This window comes from Sphaerodactylus townsendi, unplaced genomic scaffold, assembly GCF_021028975.2.
Source record: "Sphaerodactylus townsendi isolate TG3544 unplaced genomic scaffold, MPM_Stown_v2.3 scaffold_445, whole genome shotgun sequence".
Lineage (NCBI taxonomy): Eukaryota > Metazoa > Chordata > Lepidosauria > Squamata > Sphaerodactylidae > Sphaerodactylus > Sphaerodactylus townsendi.
The window spans coordinates 1-13,548 of NW_025950633.1; the positions used below are offsets into that span (position 1 = coordinate 1).

The following is a 13,548-nucleotide window of genomic DNA, read 5'->3' on the forward strand; positions in this document are numbered from 1 at the left end:
CAGGGGTAGGGAACCTGCGGCTCGAGAGCCACATGCGGCTCTTCTGCCCTTGCACTGTGGCTCCATGAGCCGAGCCGCCAGCTTCATCCTTGCCCACCCTGCAGGCAGCAGGGCAGGCGCACCAATTGCCCGCAGCCGGCTGGGCTGCGCTGCAGGCTTCCCCTCTCGCCCGCCCCGTTGGAGCGGGGCGGGTGCTTTCCCAGCGGCCTGCAAGGCCGAGCTGCCGGCTTCATCCTTGCCCGCCCTGCAGGCAGCAGGGTGGGTGCATCCATGCGCTTCTCAGAATGAGTGGAGTAAAAGGTAAAAAAGCCCAATATATACAGTGTTATCTTTATTTTAAATGTCAAAAATTATTTGCGGCTCCAAGTGTTTTCTTTTCCTGTGGAAAACGGGGCCAAATGGCTCTTTGAGTGTTAAAGGTTCCCTACCCCTGGGCTAACCCTTTTAAAGCCATCCATGCTCCTGACCAAACATGTCTACTGACAATGAAGTCCGCAATGAAATTACTCTTTGAACCAAGATGTATTTCCCTCTATCGGTCCTGAATCTATTGCGCATCAACTTCATCGGGTGCCCCTGAGTTTTAGTACTATGGGAGAAAAGAAAAAGTTCCCTCTATTGACTTTCACCACCTCATGCATAATTTTATAAGCTCTTATTACGTCTAGTTTAGCCGTCTTCTTTTCTTAACAAAAAAGTTTCTTTAGCCTTTCTTCATGGAAAAGGTGTGCCATCCCTTTCTCAGACGCAGCAGCCAGAACTGAACACAGTTCAAACATAACATGAAACCAGGTCATTTATTTTTTACTGCGGTGACTTTGTGGAACCCATGTTTGACTTGCAAATGCAGCTGCAAGCCTTTATTGGCGTAGACAACAGTACAACAATAATAAAAACGGATTAAAAAGCATATACAATACAGGAAATAAATGTTAGGTCAAAGGAAATCTACTGGCGTTTAGTAATTTCCAGGAGTAAGTCTGAGAAGGATCAGGATTGTCCAACAAGTAGTGTAATCTAATTAAAACGGGGAGATCGGGTAAATGTAAAGGAGTAAGATTCACATACTTGGATCTGATTTCCTTGAATCTGAGCAGTGTAGTCATTGGTGGGCCAGAGATTCAACTGAGCCATCGTTACATGGGCACAATCTTTCAGCCTTTTCTTGCCTATTAAATGCCATGTAACAAGGCAGAAGGCATAACATTAAACCTGGCAAGCATTATGGCTCTCCTTTGAGCAGGGTTTAATCAATACAGGTAGCGTGCCAAGTGGCCCCGTTCAAATGGGAGAGAAAATTACAGGGGGGAGCACGTTTTCTTGGCTGCGGGTGATTAGGGTCGAGAACTCTCTATCCAATAGTTGACCTTTTAATTTTCTATAAGCTTCTGAATAGGACAAAGGGCAAAGTGAATCCACTGACAGTCCAATGAGAGGCCATTTTGACTTGCAAGTGCAGATTTTGTCACCTTTGCTCTTTCCCCTGCCTCCCCTACTATCCTGTCCAGGGCTGCCTGGCACCCAGTAGGATGCGGGATGCCCCATATGTGCTTCCCACCCCACCCCCACCCCAGTGCTCAGTGGAAAAACGGCATTGCAAGATACTGTGATATAGCTTGGCTTCTTCTTCTATACTGGAAAAAAACTTTGTAAAATTACCCAAAGTAAGGAAACCCAGCCTGTTGGTCAGGGAGCCTGCTCCAGAAGACGCAGAATGATAGGCCCCTTCTGCACACGCAAAATAATGCGTTTTCAAACCACTTTCACAACTGTTTGCAAGTGGATTTTGCTATTCCACACAGCTTCAAAGAGCACTGAAAGCAGTTTGAAAGTGCATTGTTCTGCATGTGCGGAAGGAGCAATAAAGGCAGCTGAGAGTCATGTGAAGGGAAACCACGGGGGGCGGCATTTTGAGGGATTCTAATTTGCTCCCTCCCTCCTATGTTTCCTAACAGCCCCCAACTCATTATTTGCAGGTTTAAAATTTGCTTTTTTTTAAAAAAAAATATTGTATCATTTGAATATTACATTTTATATTAATGCTTTTCTTCGTTCGTTTTCAAACAATACATTTTCCCCTTTTTCCCCCCTCCCCCCTATATTTTTCATAGTTTTATCAAACAAACAGCAGTAAGTTCATTCTTTGTAATCTTTTCTCCCATTTCTCCTCATTGACTCCAGCTTCTTTCATCCAGTCCGCGTATATGGTCCATATCTTCACGATTTCGCTCTGTTTATCTTGCCGCAGTTTATTCTTCGTTATTATGTCGAAAATGTCCAGTGTCCCTTGTTCCCAGATGTATTCCAACCATTTCTGGATTGTCCATTTTTTCTTTTCTTTCCAGCCTAAAGCTATTGTTGCATGTGCTGCTTTGATCATTATTTTATACATATAGCTATATTTTTTATCTACCCTTCTATCCTCCATTACACCCATGAACATTAAGTCGTTATTTATCCCAATATTAGGTTTAAAATTTGCATCTTAATTTCTGAACATGGAAAAAGGAATAAATTAGGATGGTTATTTTTCAAAAAATATTCTGCTTTAAGTCTGATATTTTAGCTTTGGATGTTCTATTTCTGTTGGAAACAGGAACGAAACGGGGAGGCATGCACAGAAAGGACAATTGTGGCAAGGATCTTTGGGCAAAATCTTTTCCTCCGCTCCTGTCAGTGGTGCTAGACAAGTGATAGGCACAGCAGGTCAAAAGCCCTGTCCTCAAGGCAATAGCCGGTTATGAATAACCATCCCAAAGCTTCTTCAGTGTTCAGAAATTTATTGTTTTCTTTCAATTCTGCGCAGAAGAGGGAACTCTCCTTTGTCGAGAAGGACAGAGAGGAGGTTCGGAGTGCTGCCGTCTGCGTAACATAATTTATAGCTGTAAAAACATACCTCCTTGTCTTTGGCTCGTTGGTTTGAGTCAAGAAGACGTACAGACCTGGCCATTTCATCCCACCTCTTATACACCTTGCCCACTCCCCATTTTTAGTGAAACTTAAGTCAGAAACACCTTACGTCACAGGTGTCAAACTCACGGCCCTCCAGATGTTATGGACTACAGTTCCCATCATCCCCTGCCAGCATTGTTGTTATGTCTTATAGGCCCAGGTTGATCTGGGTTGCTGGCAGTGGATGATGGGAACTGTAGTCCATAACATCTGGAGGGCCTCGAGTTTGACACCTATGCCTTACGTAAAAGGTTTCTATACCAACTACTGGTTTCTATACCAACTAAGATTTTACTTCATCTTTATCTGTATTTGTGAGCTTCTGCTAACTTCTTAGCTCTACTGAGGGGCCCTGTTTTCCCAAATCAAAGCTCAGTGTCCGGCTGCTCTATGAGTTTCGTTTCTTCCAACGAAAGTAAGTTTCTGAAGTGCTTGGTGCCCCGTGAATTACACTCATATGACTTACATGATTAAATACAATGGCTTAAAACATTATAAGCTTAGCCTATTCATATCACAAGGGTGGGGGGGCTTTCTTTCGCTCTGTCCTGCCATGTTGCCTCTTGGTGGTCTTCTGGGGCTGCCATGATGAAACCCATGAAGGGCTTCTGAAAAGTTCTCCCTCCGGCAGAACCTGAACTCCGGTGTGCTGTTTTCTAGTACCACAAAGATGGCTTCCTGGCTCTGGAAGGGTTTTTCACCTCTGAGGAGTGTGAGGCAATGCAGAACCGGATCCAGAAGATCATTGCGGAAATGGACGTGCCCCCTCACTGCCGCACCGAGTTCTCAACAAAGCACGAAGAGCAGCTCCAGGACCAGGTATAGAAGCAAACTCCGGGGGAAAGCCCCTCGATAAAACTCAAGTATGCAGCACATCATAACACACGGGTATTCTTTCCAGACTTGTGTGCAGTGATGTAGTTTTAGATTTTGTATGGGGGGGGGGTTTCGAGGGCGAGGCCACGCCCCCACCTGCCTCTGGGGGCGTGGCCACGCCTCCCCAAGCCCCACCCCCAGCCTAAGTGCTTATAAAAGCAGCTCTCCGAGGATAGGGATGGAAGATTCCCGTGACCCACCCGCCCTGCCTCCCCCACCAGCTGGGCTCCCAGCTGGCAGCCGGCAGTCCTTCTCTCTCCCCTCCAGGCAGAGGGGTAGCTAGGAAAATGGAGCTCAGTGCAAAATGTGAGGTTTGCCCACCCCCACCCCCCCATGGGCGACTGCTGTGATGCTGGAATCCACCCCCAAACAGCATCACTTTCAATGGTGTTTAAACTAGGGAGCCCAGATTCTCCTTTTAAATCCACCTTAAAGGGAGAATCTGAGGTCCCCAGATAAAACAATATTGAAAGTGATGCTATTTTGGGGTGGATGATCCCCCACCCTGAAACAGCATCACTTTCAACTGGGGACCTCAGATTCTCCCTTTAAATCCACGCCGGGGGTGAATTTAAAAAGAGAATCTGGGAAAATTTGGGGAGTGCCTGCTGTCAGGGGTACAATTGTTAAGCTAGCAGAACCAAACTTTCAGGGTATCTTTGGGAGACTCTCCTGATGATACCACCCAGGTTTGGTGAAGTTTGATTCAGGGGGTCCAAAGATATGGACCCTCAAATGGGTAGACCCATCTACTATTAGCTTCCATTGGAAACAATGGGGGATGGGGCACCCCTTTTGGGGGTCCCTAACTTTGGACCCCCTGAACCAAACTTCACCAAACCTGGCTGGTATCATCAGGAGTGTCGCCTAACGATAGTCTGAAATATTGGTGCTACTAGCCTAAAAACTGCGCCCCCTGCAGGCCAAAACCCGAAAAAACACTTTAAAAATACAAAAACCCACAAACTGGGGGGGGGGCGGAGCTTCGGACATGCAATGTGGGGGGTCTGAACCTGAGGAAACCCCCCCCCTTACCTACGTCCTTGTTCATGACCATACTTCTTTATAAATAAGGTTTGTTTTCAAGGCAAACAATACTTCTGTTTTCTACCATGCTGGCCCCTTGTGGAAAAAAAAAGATGCAGGTAATTGGTCTACTTTTTTCTTTTATTTGAAATGTTTGTATCCTGTTTTTTCAGGAAAGATAACCCAAAATCTGTTTACGTTGTGATAAGATCCTTAATTACAAAACACAGTGCTGAAATCCAAAACACATTGATTCATAGTTCAAAAAACAACCCAACGATTGGGGAAATAAAACTTCATCCAACAGTTAGTACAGACACAAGAAAAGTACTTCTTCATGCAAAGCAAAATTAACTTGTGGAACTCACTGCCACAATATGTAGCAGAGGTCAGTTGCTTAGACAGAGACTAGACACATTTCCCGAAAACAGAGCGATCCATGCCTATTGGCCACGAAGACTAAATGGAAACGCCACATGTGTTCTGAAATTGGCCATGCTGGAAGGGGCTGATGGGAATTGTAGTCTATAACATCTGGAGTGCCAAAGGCCAATTGGCCATGCTGGAAGGGGCTGATGGGAATTGTAGTCTATAACATCTGGAGTGCCAAAGGCCAATTGGCCATGCTGGAAGGGGCTGATGGGAATTGTAGTCTACAACATCTGGAGTGCCAAAGGCCAATTGGCCATGCTGGAAGGGGCTGATGGGAATTGTAGTCTATAACATCTGGAGTGCCAAAGGCCAATTGGCCATGCTGGAAGGGGCTGATGGGAATTGTAGTCTATAACACCTGGAGTGCCAAAGGTTCGCCACCACGGGACTAAAGGCACCTCTGGTCTGATCCAGCAGGCCTGTTCTTATCTTCTGTTCTCAGCAGTTGGTAGTGAGAAATACTTACCTACAGCAAGAACAAAATGTGTGAACGGTGAGTCCAAAGGACCATGGAATGCAACTGAGCTGTGACAGGTCATATCTCATGGACAAACGTCATGACTATGTTGACGGTTCTTTTCCATGGCGTTTTTGTCCCTGCTCTTTACAGTTTCTTTCTCTCTATGTCTGTCAGCTGGAGATGGTCCAAGCATTTGATAACATGGGTTCTAGTCTGCGCAAGGATCCCCCTAGACAACACCATCGTTTCTTTCTTTTTTTAAAAAAATATTTTTATTGATATTTCGGAATTATTACAGATTTATATTGTATGTCTTATATTTCATCCTCCATATCCTTTCCCCGCCCCTTTTCCCCCCTCCCCCCTCTTCTCTTCTTTAGATGCGCAGCAGCAGGTCCATTCTTTTCAATCTTCTTGTCCATTTTTCTTCTGTAATTCCGATTTCGTTTAACCAGTCTTTGAATTCCGTCCAGATCCACTTCATATCGTTTTGTTTTTCTTGCCATATTTGATTTCTTGACATTATGTCAAAAATGTCTAATTGTATTTGCTCCCATATATATTCCAACCATTTCTGCATTGTCCAGATTTTTTTGTCTTTCCACCCCAATGCTATTACTGCATGGGCCGCTCTGATCATGAGTTTGAAAAACTTTCTCTTTCTTTGTTCTATTATTGTATAATCCAATATGCCTATAAATAATACATCTATGTTTATCTTTATTTTTACCTTTACATATTTTTCTATATATATTATAACATTTTCCCACAAATATTTTACTTCTGGACAGTCTAGCCACATATGGGTATATATTGCATTTTTATCCCCACAATGCAACACCATCGTTTCCACCACAACTCACCAACATGCCTAGGCCTTCTGGAGTCTACAAGTAGATTTGAAATATATTCACTTGGCATTTAAGAAATAATGAGGTTTCCTTTCACATTGCAGATGCTCAAAGCAAAGCTAGGAAAGTCCCTGGTTAGTACTATGAATGGACACTGTACTTATTTTAAATGCCTTTGAGCCTTGCATTTATGGTCTTTTGGACTAACCGTTCGTTTTGGTCTCCGTTGTGTGTCTATATTTGCCATTAGAGGGTGCACCTCATGCGTTTGATGAAAAGCAAATGCCACAAAAACAATCTGCGAAGTCTTTTAGCTGTTGCCAGAGCTTGTAAATAAATAATTCTGATGTTTGTTAAAATAACATTGTGTTTCCGTCTCCAACAGGGAAGTGCAGAATATTTCCTAACCAGCGGAGACAAAATCAGGTTCTTCTTTGAAAAAGGTGTTTTCGATGATAAAGGTAAACACTATAAATTACTTCTAGTCGCGTGCAGAGCAACGGGTAGTGGTGCAGAAATTACTTTAGAAACCTTTCGCCCTGTTTATCATCATCATCACGACTGTTTACAGCAGAGGTGTCCAACTCTAGTGCTTCAGATGTTCGTGGACTACAATTCCCATCAGCCCCCGCTGGCACGGTCAATTGGCAATGCTAGCAGGGGCTGATGGGAATTGTAGTCCATGAACATCTGAAGGACCAGAGTTCAACCCCCCCCTGATTTACAGCTTTCTCCTACTTCAGAGTAATTAATATTCCCATTTTGCAGAGGACAAATTGAGGCAGAGGAAATAATTGGCGGAAGGTCACCAGAATCTGTCTGATGGGATTCCAGGTCACACTGTGTTGACACTGGGGTTCTGGGACTGAAAATCCGTCTATGTTTGGGGAAGGCTCAAAGCAGGAGGGGGGGACAGGAATCCCCCCAGGAAAGGCGAGACTGGAATCAGGACTGGGGTGCTGTGGAAGAGGTGGACAACCTTTCTCCTTCTCCATGCAACTTTTAATAATTCAAAATTACCCCCGACCCAGACTCCTTTAAGCCTCAGTAGGTGGGGGGGGGGGGGGAACATAGGCATAACAAGACTCCAAGGGAAGCCGTGTTGGTCTGTAGTAGAACAGCTAAATTTGAATCCAGGAGCACTTCAGAGTCCAACAAGATTTGGGGAGTATGAAGTTTCCAGAGTCAAAACTTGTCAGACAAAGCAAACTGACTCTCAAAAGCTTGTACCCTCAAAATCTTATTTATCTCTGCCATTGCTACTGGACTTGAATATGGGCACAGTAAGAGTACTGTCCATCCCCCCCCCTTCCCCCAAACTTGGTCTAAAAGCAGCTGCATTGCATTTTTTTATCACGGAAATGGTGTGTGTACGGAGGGGAGGGCAGAAGGGACTCCTGGCTGCTGGCTCCCTGTAAGCCGGGAGCAAAGGGGGGGCAGCAGGGGGGCGGCTTGACCCTGCCCATGTTGATGATGACATGGGCGGGATCGAGGGTGCCCGAAGATGAAAAGCCTGCTGCCTTGCCGTCTTCTTCCTGGTCACGTGGGGGGCCAATTTTGCGTCCCCCACGAGACCAGGTTAGTGGCGCCCGTGGACCGAGGGTACCCCTTGTCCCCGGGTAAATACGCCACTGCCCAAACCCCACTGTTGATAAGTCCAGAAAGAAGTAGAAGGTACGAAAGGACAAGTGAACTGTAGTTGCTTGAAAAGAATAAAAACAGGATTTGCCTACGGAGATTCTCTGAAGTGAAGGTGCCAGAAGGTGATAGTTGCTTTGTGGCAATGAAATAATACTGAGTTGATTGTTCCTCCGGTTGGCAGATTGTCCGATTACACTGGAAAAGAAATGCCATTTTGGCAGCATCCGTGAACAAGAGAGTTGAGCAAGATTGGTTCTTGTGATAATTACTGTTGACTTTGGGTGACTGTTGCATAGTGACATCTGGTGGCCATTCATTGATATACAGTAGCCGCCCCAAGGAAAGAATCCGCTTCCTTGGAGATTGTGGAGATTTCCAGCAATGTGAAAGAAATGTTTGCTAGCATACAGAATCTTCACTAGGGAACAGACACTAAAAAGATGCCAACAATGATATCTGAACAATGGGGAATTTTCAGGAAATAAGGACTGATCTTTTAAAAAATTATACAGTTAGAAGAAAGCATTAAAACAACAAGGGAAGAAGTCAACGATTTGATTAAGTGAGCTAATTCCATACATTTGGAACAAACTGCATGATCAAGCCATTCTTTGACTTGAGTTTCGGATCAGAGAGAAGGCCCTAAGACCGAGGCGAGTAGCAGAGGATCACAATCCTTCAAAAGAGAATCTTAAAAAGAAAAATTTCTTCAGCTTTTGGTCAAATTTTCGAAGATGAAAAATGAAAAGATGACTTCAAAGATTTAAAAAATTTACAATGTTAATTCAGAAAAATCCAAAATTACATGGACTGTGTCGAGACTTTACCAATCCCGTCAAATCGTGGAAGCTAAACATGGTCAGCCTTGGTTAGTACTTCAATGGGAGACCATCAAAAAGTCAAAGGCAGAGCCAGCCTAGGGCAAACCACCTCTGAATGCCATGGCACCTTTAAGAGGAAGAAATTTTTATTTTTGGACTCTATTTTCTGCTGCTTTGACTACCCTCTTGAATCTACCTCTGAATGCCGTTTGCTTTGAAAAACCTACAAGGTCACCACAAGTCACCTGGGACTTGACAGAGCTTTGCATACATATACAGAACTACTCTCCCTGGCATGCTAGTCTTCCCCAAGGAGAGAGTTATTGATTTTGGGTTGGGAAGAGAATATTCAAGCAGATTATCTTCTCCATCAGTCGCTGTGGGTGCATTCCGATGGTGGGATTCGGCCGGTTTGCACCACTCCAGCAGAACGTGTTGTTAAAATGGCGCTTGTAAACAACCAGTTGTTAAATTATTTGAATTCCACCACTGGTGCATTCCCAGAAATTCTTAATGTAGTATGTAATTTGGCTTCAACGTAGCCCCCTGAATTATTTGGCTTCTCCAAGTCCAGTCTCTGAGATGAGTTACAGTTGAACTTACTGGTAGTTATCTGAGACAGCCTTCCAACGAGAAAACCGTATCTGTACAGTATGAACTCCAGTTTGTCTTTACAGATCTCCAATCCCAAGGATGATAACAACGTGAATATTCTATTTTTCTGTGATACCCTTTATAATTCAGCCTTTTTCTGTTGGTTGTTTCATAGGAGATTTTCTGGTACCAAAGGATGCATCTCTTAACAAAATTGGCCATGGCAAGTATTATTGTTATTATTTATTTATTTATTTATTTAATTTAGTATACCGCCCCATTCACAAAAGGGCTCTGGGCGGTGTACAACATAAAATCATATATAAAATCATCAAAATACACTTCTATAAATAGGATAAAAGCAGCAGTCATTTCCCAAGATCGGCATCTCACTTAAACTCAGTTCTCCTGGAAGGGAGGGGGGTCTAGATGATATTAAAGACCCATGGAATGGGGGGGGGGGGCACACACACTCAGTGGCTGGTCTCTCCAAAGGCCCGGTGACAACTCAGTCTTGCAGGCCCTGCGGAAATCGCCAAGGTCCTGCAGGGCCCGGACAGCTGGAGGGAGAGTGTTCCACCAGGCAGGGGCCAGAGCCGTAAAGGCACTGGCCCGAGTGGAGGCCAGCCTCATCATTGAGGGGTCAGGGATCACCAGTAAATTGGCCTCTGCCGAACGAAGAGGTCGAGCCGGGACATATGGGGTAATGCGGTCCCGAAGTATGACAGTATCCCAAAGAGGGGGTAGGTGCTGAGCACTGTTTCTATGAAGGAGTTGCTGCCTGTTGCAAGTAAATTGCTTGCCAGTGACTGAGCACCATGGGGGAGCACCTTTGACGTGCGGAAGGTCCCAGTTTCAATCTCTGGCACACTCTGTTAAAGTATCACATAGTAGGTGATGGGACAATAGACTTGCTGGGTGGCGTGGATGGATGAGGGCAGGGCAGGATGAAGAGAGCAGCAGTGGCGTAGTGGTTAAGAGCAGGTGTCCTCTAATCTGAAGGAACTGGGTTTGATTCCCTGCTCTGCCGCTTGAGCTGTGGAGGCTTATCTGGGGAATTCAGATTAGCCTGTGCACAAGTCACATGCCAGCTGGGTGACCTTGGGCTAGTCACAGTTCTTCTGAGCTCTCTCAGCCCCACCTACCTCACAGGGTGTTTGTTGTGAGGGAGGAAGGGAAAGGAGATTGTAAGCTCCTTTGAGTCTCCTGCAGGAGAGAAAGGGGAGATATAAATCCAACTCTTCTTCTTTCTGCTATAGCTATACGCTGAAAGGCCAGTGGGAAGAAAGGCCGGATGGGGTATACGCAGGCATCTTGCTGGTGTGCTGACATTACTTCCAGTAAAACCCAGCAGTAGGTGTAATGAGCATGCTAGGATTTGCAAAAACGTCTTGGGTTTACCATAGTCTTTGTCAATCCTAGACTATCCCAGGATGGCTTTACTGGAATGAAGTCAGCATGCCAGCAAGACACTGGGGCACCAGGCCCAGGCCCCACCCCTTTACTCCTGTTGGAGACTGCCGACTGGCAGCTGTACAGAGTCTGGAGAGCTGTAGTCAGTCAGGGTAGAGAGGACTCAGCTAGATGGCCGGCAGTCTTATTTATTGGATTTGATATCCTGCCCTTCCTGACCAAGGCTGGCTCAGAAGTAGCTACCACATGGCAAGAGGCGTATTTCCGGGTGTATCTCCAGATGCCCCCCCATGCCTGGGGCAGGGCAGGGCTCCGCCCCCCCCCCCCCCCCAGCCTGGCTGCCGTCCCCCGGCTCCCAGCCAGCATCTGGCAGTCCCTTCTGCCCTCCCCTCTGGGGAGAGCAGAAGTGACTGCCGTCACCTGTCAGTTACTTTTATAAGCACTGAGGCCGGGGACGGGGCGCTTATAAAAGTGGGGGACAGGGGACGTCAGTCACTTCTGCTCTCCCCAGAGGGGAGGGCAGAAGGGACTGCCGGACGCTGGCTGGGAGCCAGGAGCTAGGAGGGAGGGGGTTGAGGCTGGGGGCGGTATCCTCAGGCTTCTGAAGATGAGGGCATCTGGAGACAACGACGACTTCCTGCTGCCTTGCCGTCTTCCTGGTCACATGGGGCCTCCCCTGATTTTGCGCCCCCCATGTGACCAGATTAGTGGCGCCCAGGGACAGAGGATATCCCATGTCCCTAGGCAAATATGCCACTGCATATGGCAGATGCCTCCTTTGCTCTTCTCCTGATACTTTCAGTCATCCTGTGATTATCTGTCGTGCAAAGACCTTTTCTTCTTTCTGCAAAACTGGTTGATGTTGCAGCTCCATAATGTTTGCTCCCAGAAGCAGAGGAGTGCTGGGTTGCGCTTCCCCTAACCAATCATGATGTTACAGCATGGTAACGGGTTCAAAATATTTAAGCCAAAAAGCTTAAGCCGACAAAAGAATAAAATCAGATAAATATTTTATTCACGCCAACAAACGGGCAAAACAGGATCAGGGGAGCACGTTGAAATGGCTGCTGTCTCTTACTTCTATAGGTTACATCAGAATAGCAGTAAAAAGAATACACCCCAAAGTTCATCATCATCATTTGAAAGGGTGGGGATGGGGCAAACTAGTGCCCTTATTGGAAGATGTCAGTACTCTGCCTTTGACGTCTTATGAACTTAGGCCCAACTTCCCTTTATCAGTTATTGTTTTCTACTGTCCTACTTTTCTAGACAAAGAGCCTAAACATTTAGCCATGTTCTTGCTTTGTATTAGAAAAGAGCAGACTCAAGGTGCCGGGCCGGGGCAAGAAGACCTCGAAAACAACTTAGTTCATAATCTCATACATTCCTATGTAGAATTGAGAACAAAGGGTATTTTATCCCGGCTTTTTGCTGATCTGGCTAGTAACAAAAGCCAGAAAGCAAAAGGCCTACTTTGGTTCATCTTTAATTAATCATAATTAAAGCATAAAATCATAAAATTAGAGAAAATATCACTATGGAAACTTAAAAGATTTTTCAATACTTGTTCTGCGCCTATAATAATACAGATTTTAAAAACTAATTTAGAATATTTATATCGTAAAAACCAAAACCTTGGGTCCCACCTGTCTGCCCAGTATAAATGTAGTGAATAAATAAAACCAACTGTCCAGCCTTGCCCCAAGGAACTCCTGGGCGTAGTTTTGTGGATGGGGTGTGTGTGTGTGATGGGACGTTTCTGACAGGCATTTGGGAAGACCTCACACAAGACTACAATTTCTGGGAGTTCCTCTGAGAATTACATTTCCCAGGGATTCGTGGGTGCAGCTCCAGAGCATTAAGGAAACTACCAAGTATTTGCGACAGGTAGGGTACTTACAAAGAGACAATGCAAAGCCAGAAAGGAATTTTCATTTAAATGTTCTGGTCTCTGCTTTCATTTCGCTTCCTTTATCCAAAAATTTCCCCTTTGGGAAATGAAATGCCCTCTTTTGCCTTCTTTCCTGCAGCATTGCATGCCTTTGACGTTGTCTTCAAGCAAATGACTCATGCCTCAAAAGTACAGGTCAGTGAGGAATGGCCAAAAGCCTCTGCTTGAAGGATCATAGCTATAAAACAAGGAGCTGAGGAGTTTTTGGACCTTAAACAGATGCTTCTTACATTACGTCTCTGTCGGTAGCTAAGCAGAAAATTTAAGACTATTTTGGAATGCTTCACAGGCCCTGGTGAGGAAACTTGGCTTTGAGAACCCTGTGGTGGTACAGAGTATGTATATCTTCAAGGTACAGTCACCATAGCTCGCTTTTTTTAAAAAAGGGATTTGTGGAAAAAATACCCCCCCACCCCCCCGTGGTGGGATTCAAATAATTTAACAACTGGTTGTTTACAAGAACCGTTTTACAACAACCGGTTCTGCCGAAGTGGTGCGAACCTGCTGAATCCCACCACGCCCCCCCCCCCC

General features: G+C 45.4%; 1 protein-coding gene across 3 annotated transcripts; it reads left to right on the forward strand.

The window, feature by feature from the left end:
* Positions 1–3,584: 3,584 nt before the first annotated feature.
* LOC125425426 (phytanoyl-CoA dioxygenase domain-containing protein 1-like) lies at positions 3,585–13,395 on the forward strand. Of its 3 annotated transcripts, XM_048483033.1 has the most exons (6): positions 3,585–3,771; positions 4,968–4,973; positions 6,983–7,058; positions 9,829–9,876; positions 13,097–13,152; positions 13,307–13,395. In XM_048483033.1, exons 1-6 carry the CDS (start codon positions 3,673–3,675, stop codon positions 13,382–13,384), a joined length of 363 nt encoding a protein of 120 aa, XP_048338990.1. In that variant the 5' UTR covers positions 3,585–3,672; the 3' UTR covers positions 13,385–13,395. The 3 variants fall into 3 exon arrangements, with proteins under 3 accessions (XP_048338990.1, XP_048338991.1, XP_048338992.1); XM_048483034.1 differs by lacking the exon at positions 9,829–9,876; XM_048483035.1 differs by lacking the exons at positions 4,968–4,973; positions 9,829–9,876.
* Positions 13,396–13,548: the final 153 nt, after the last annotated feature.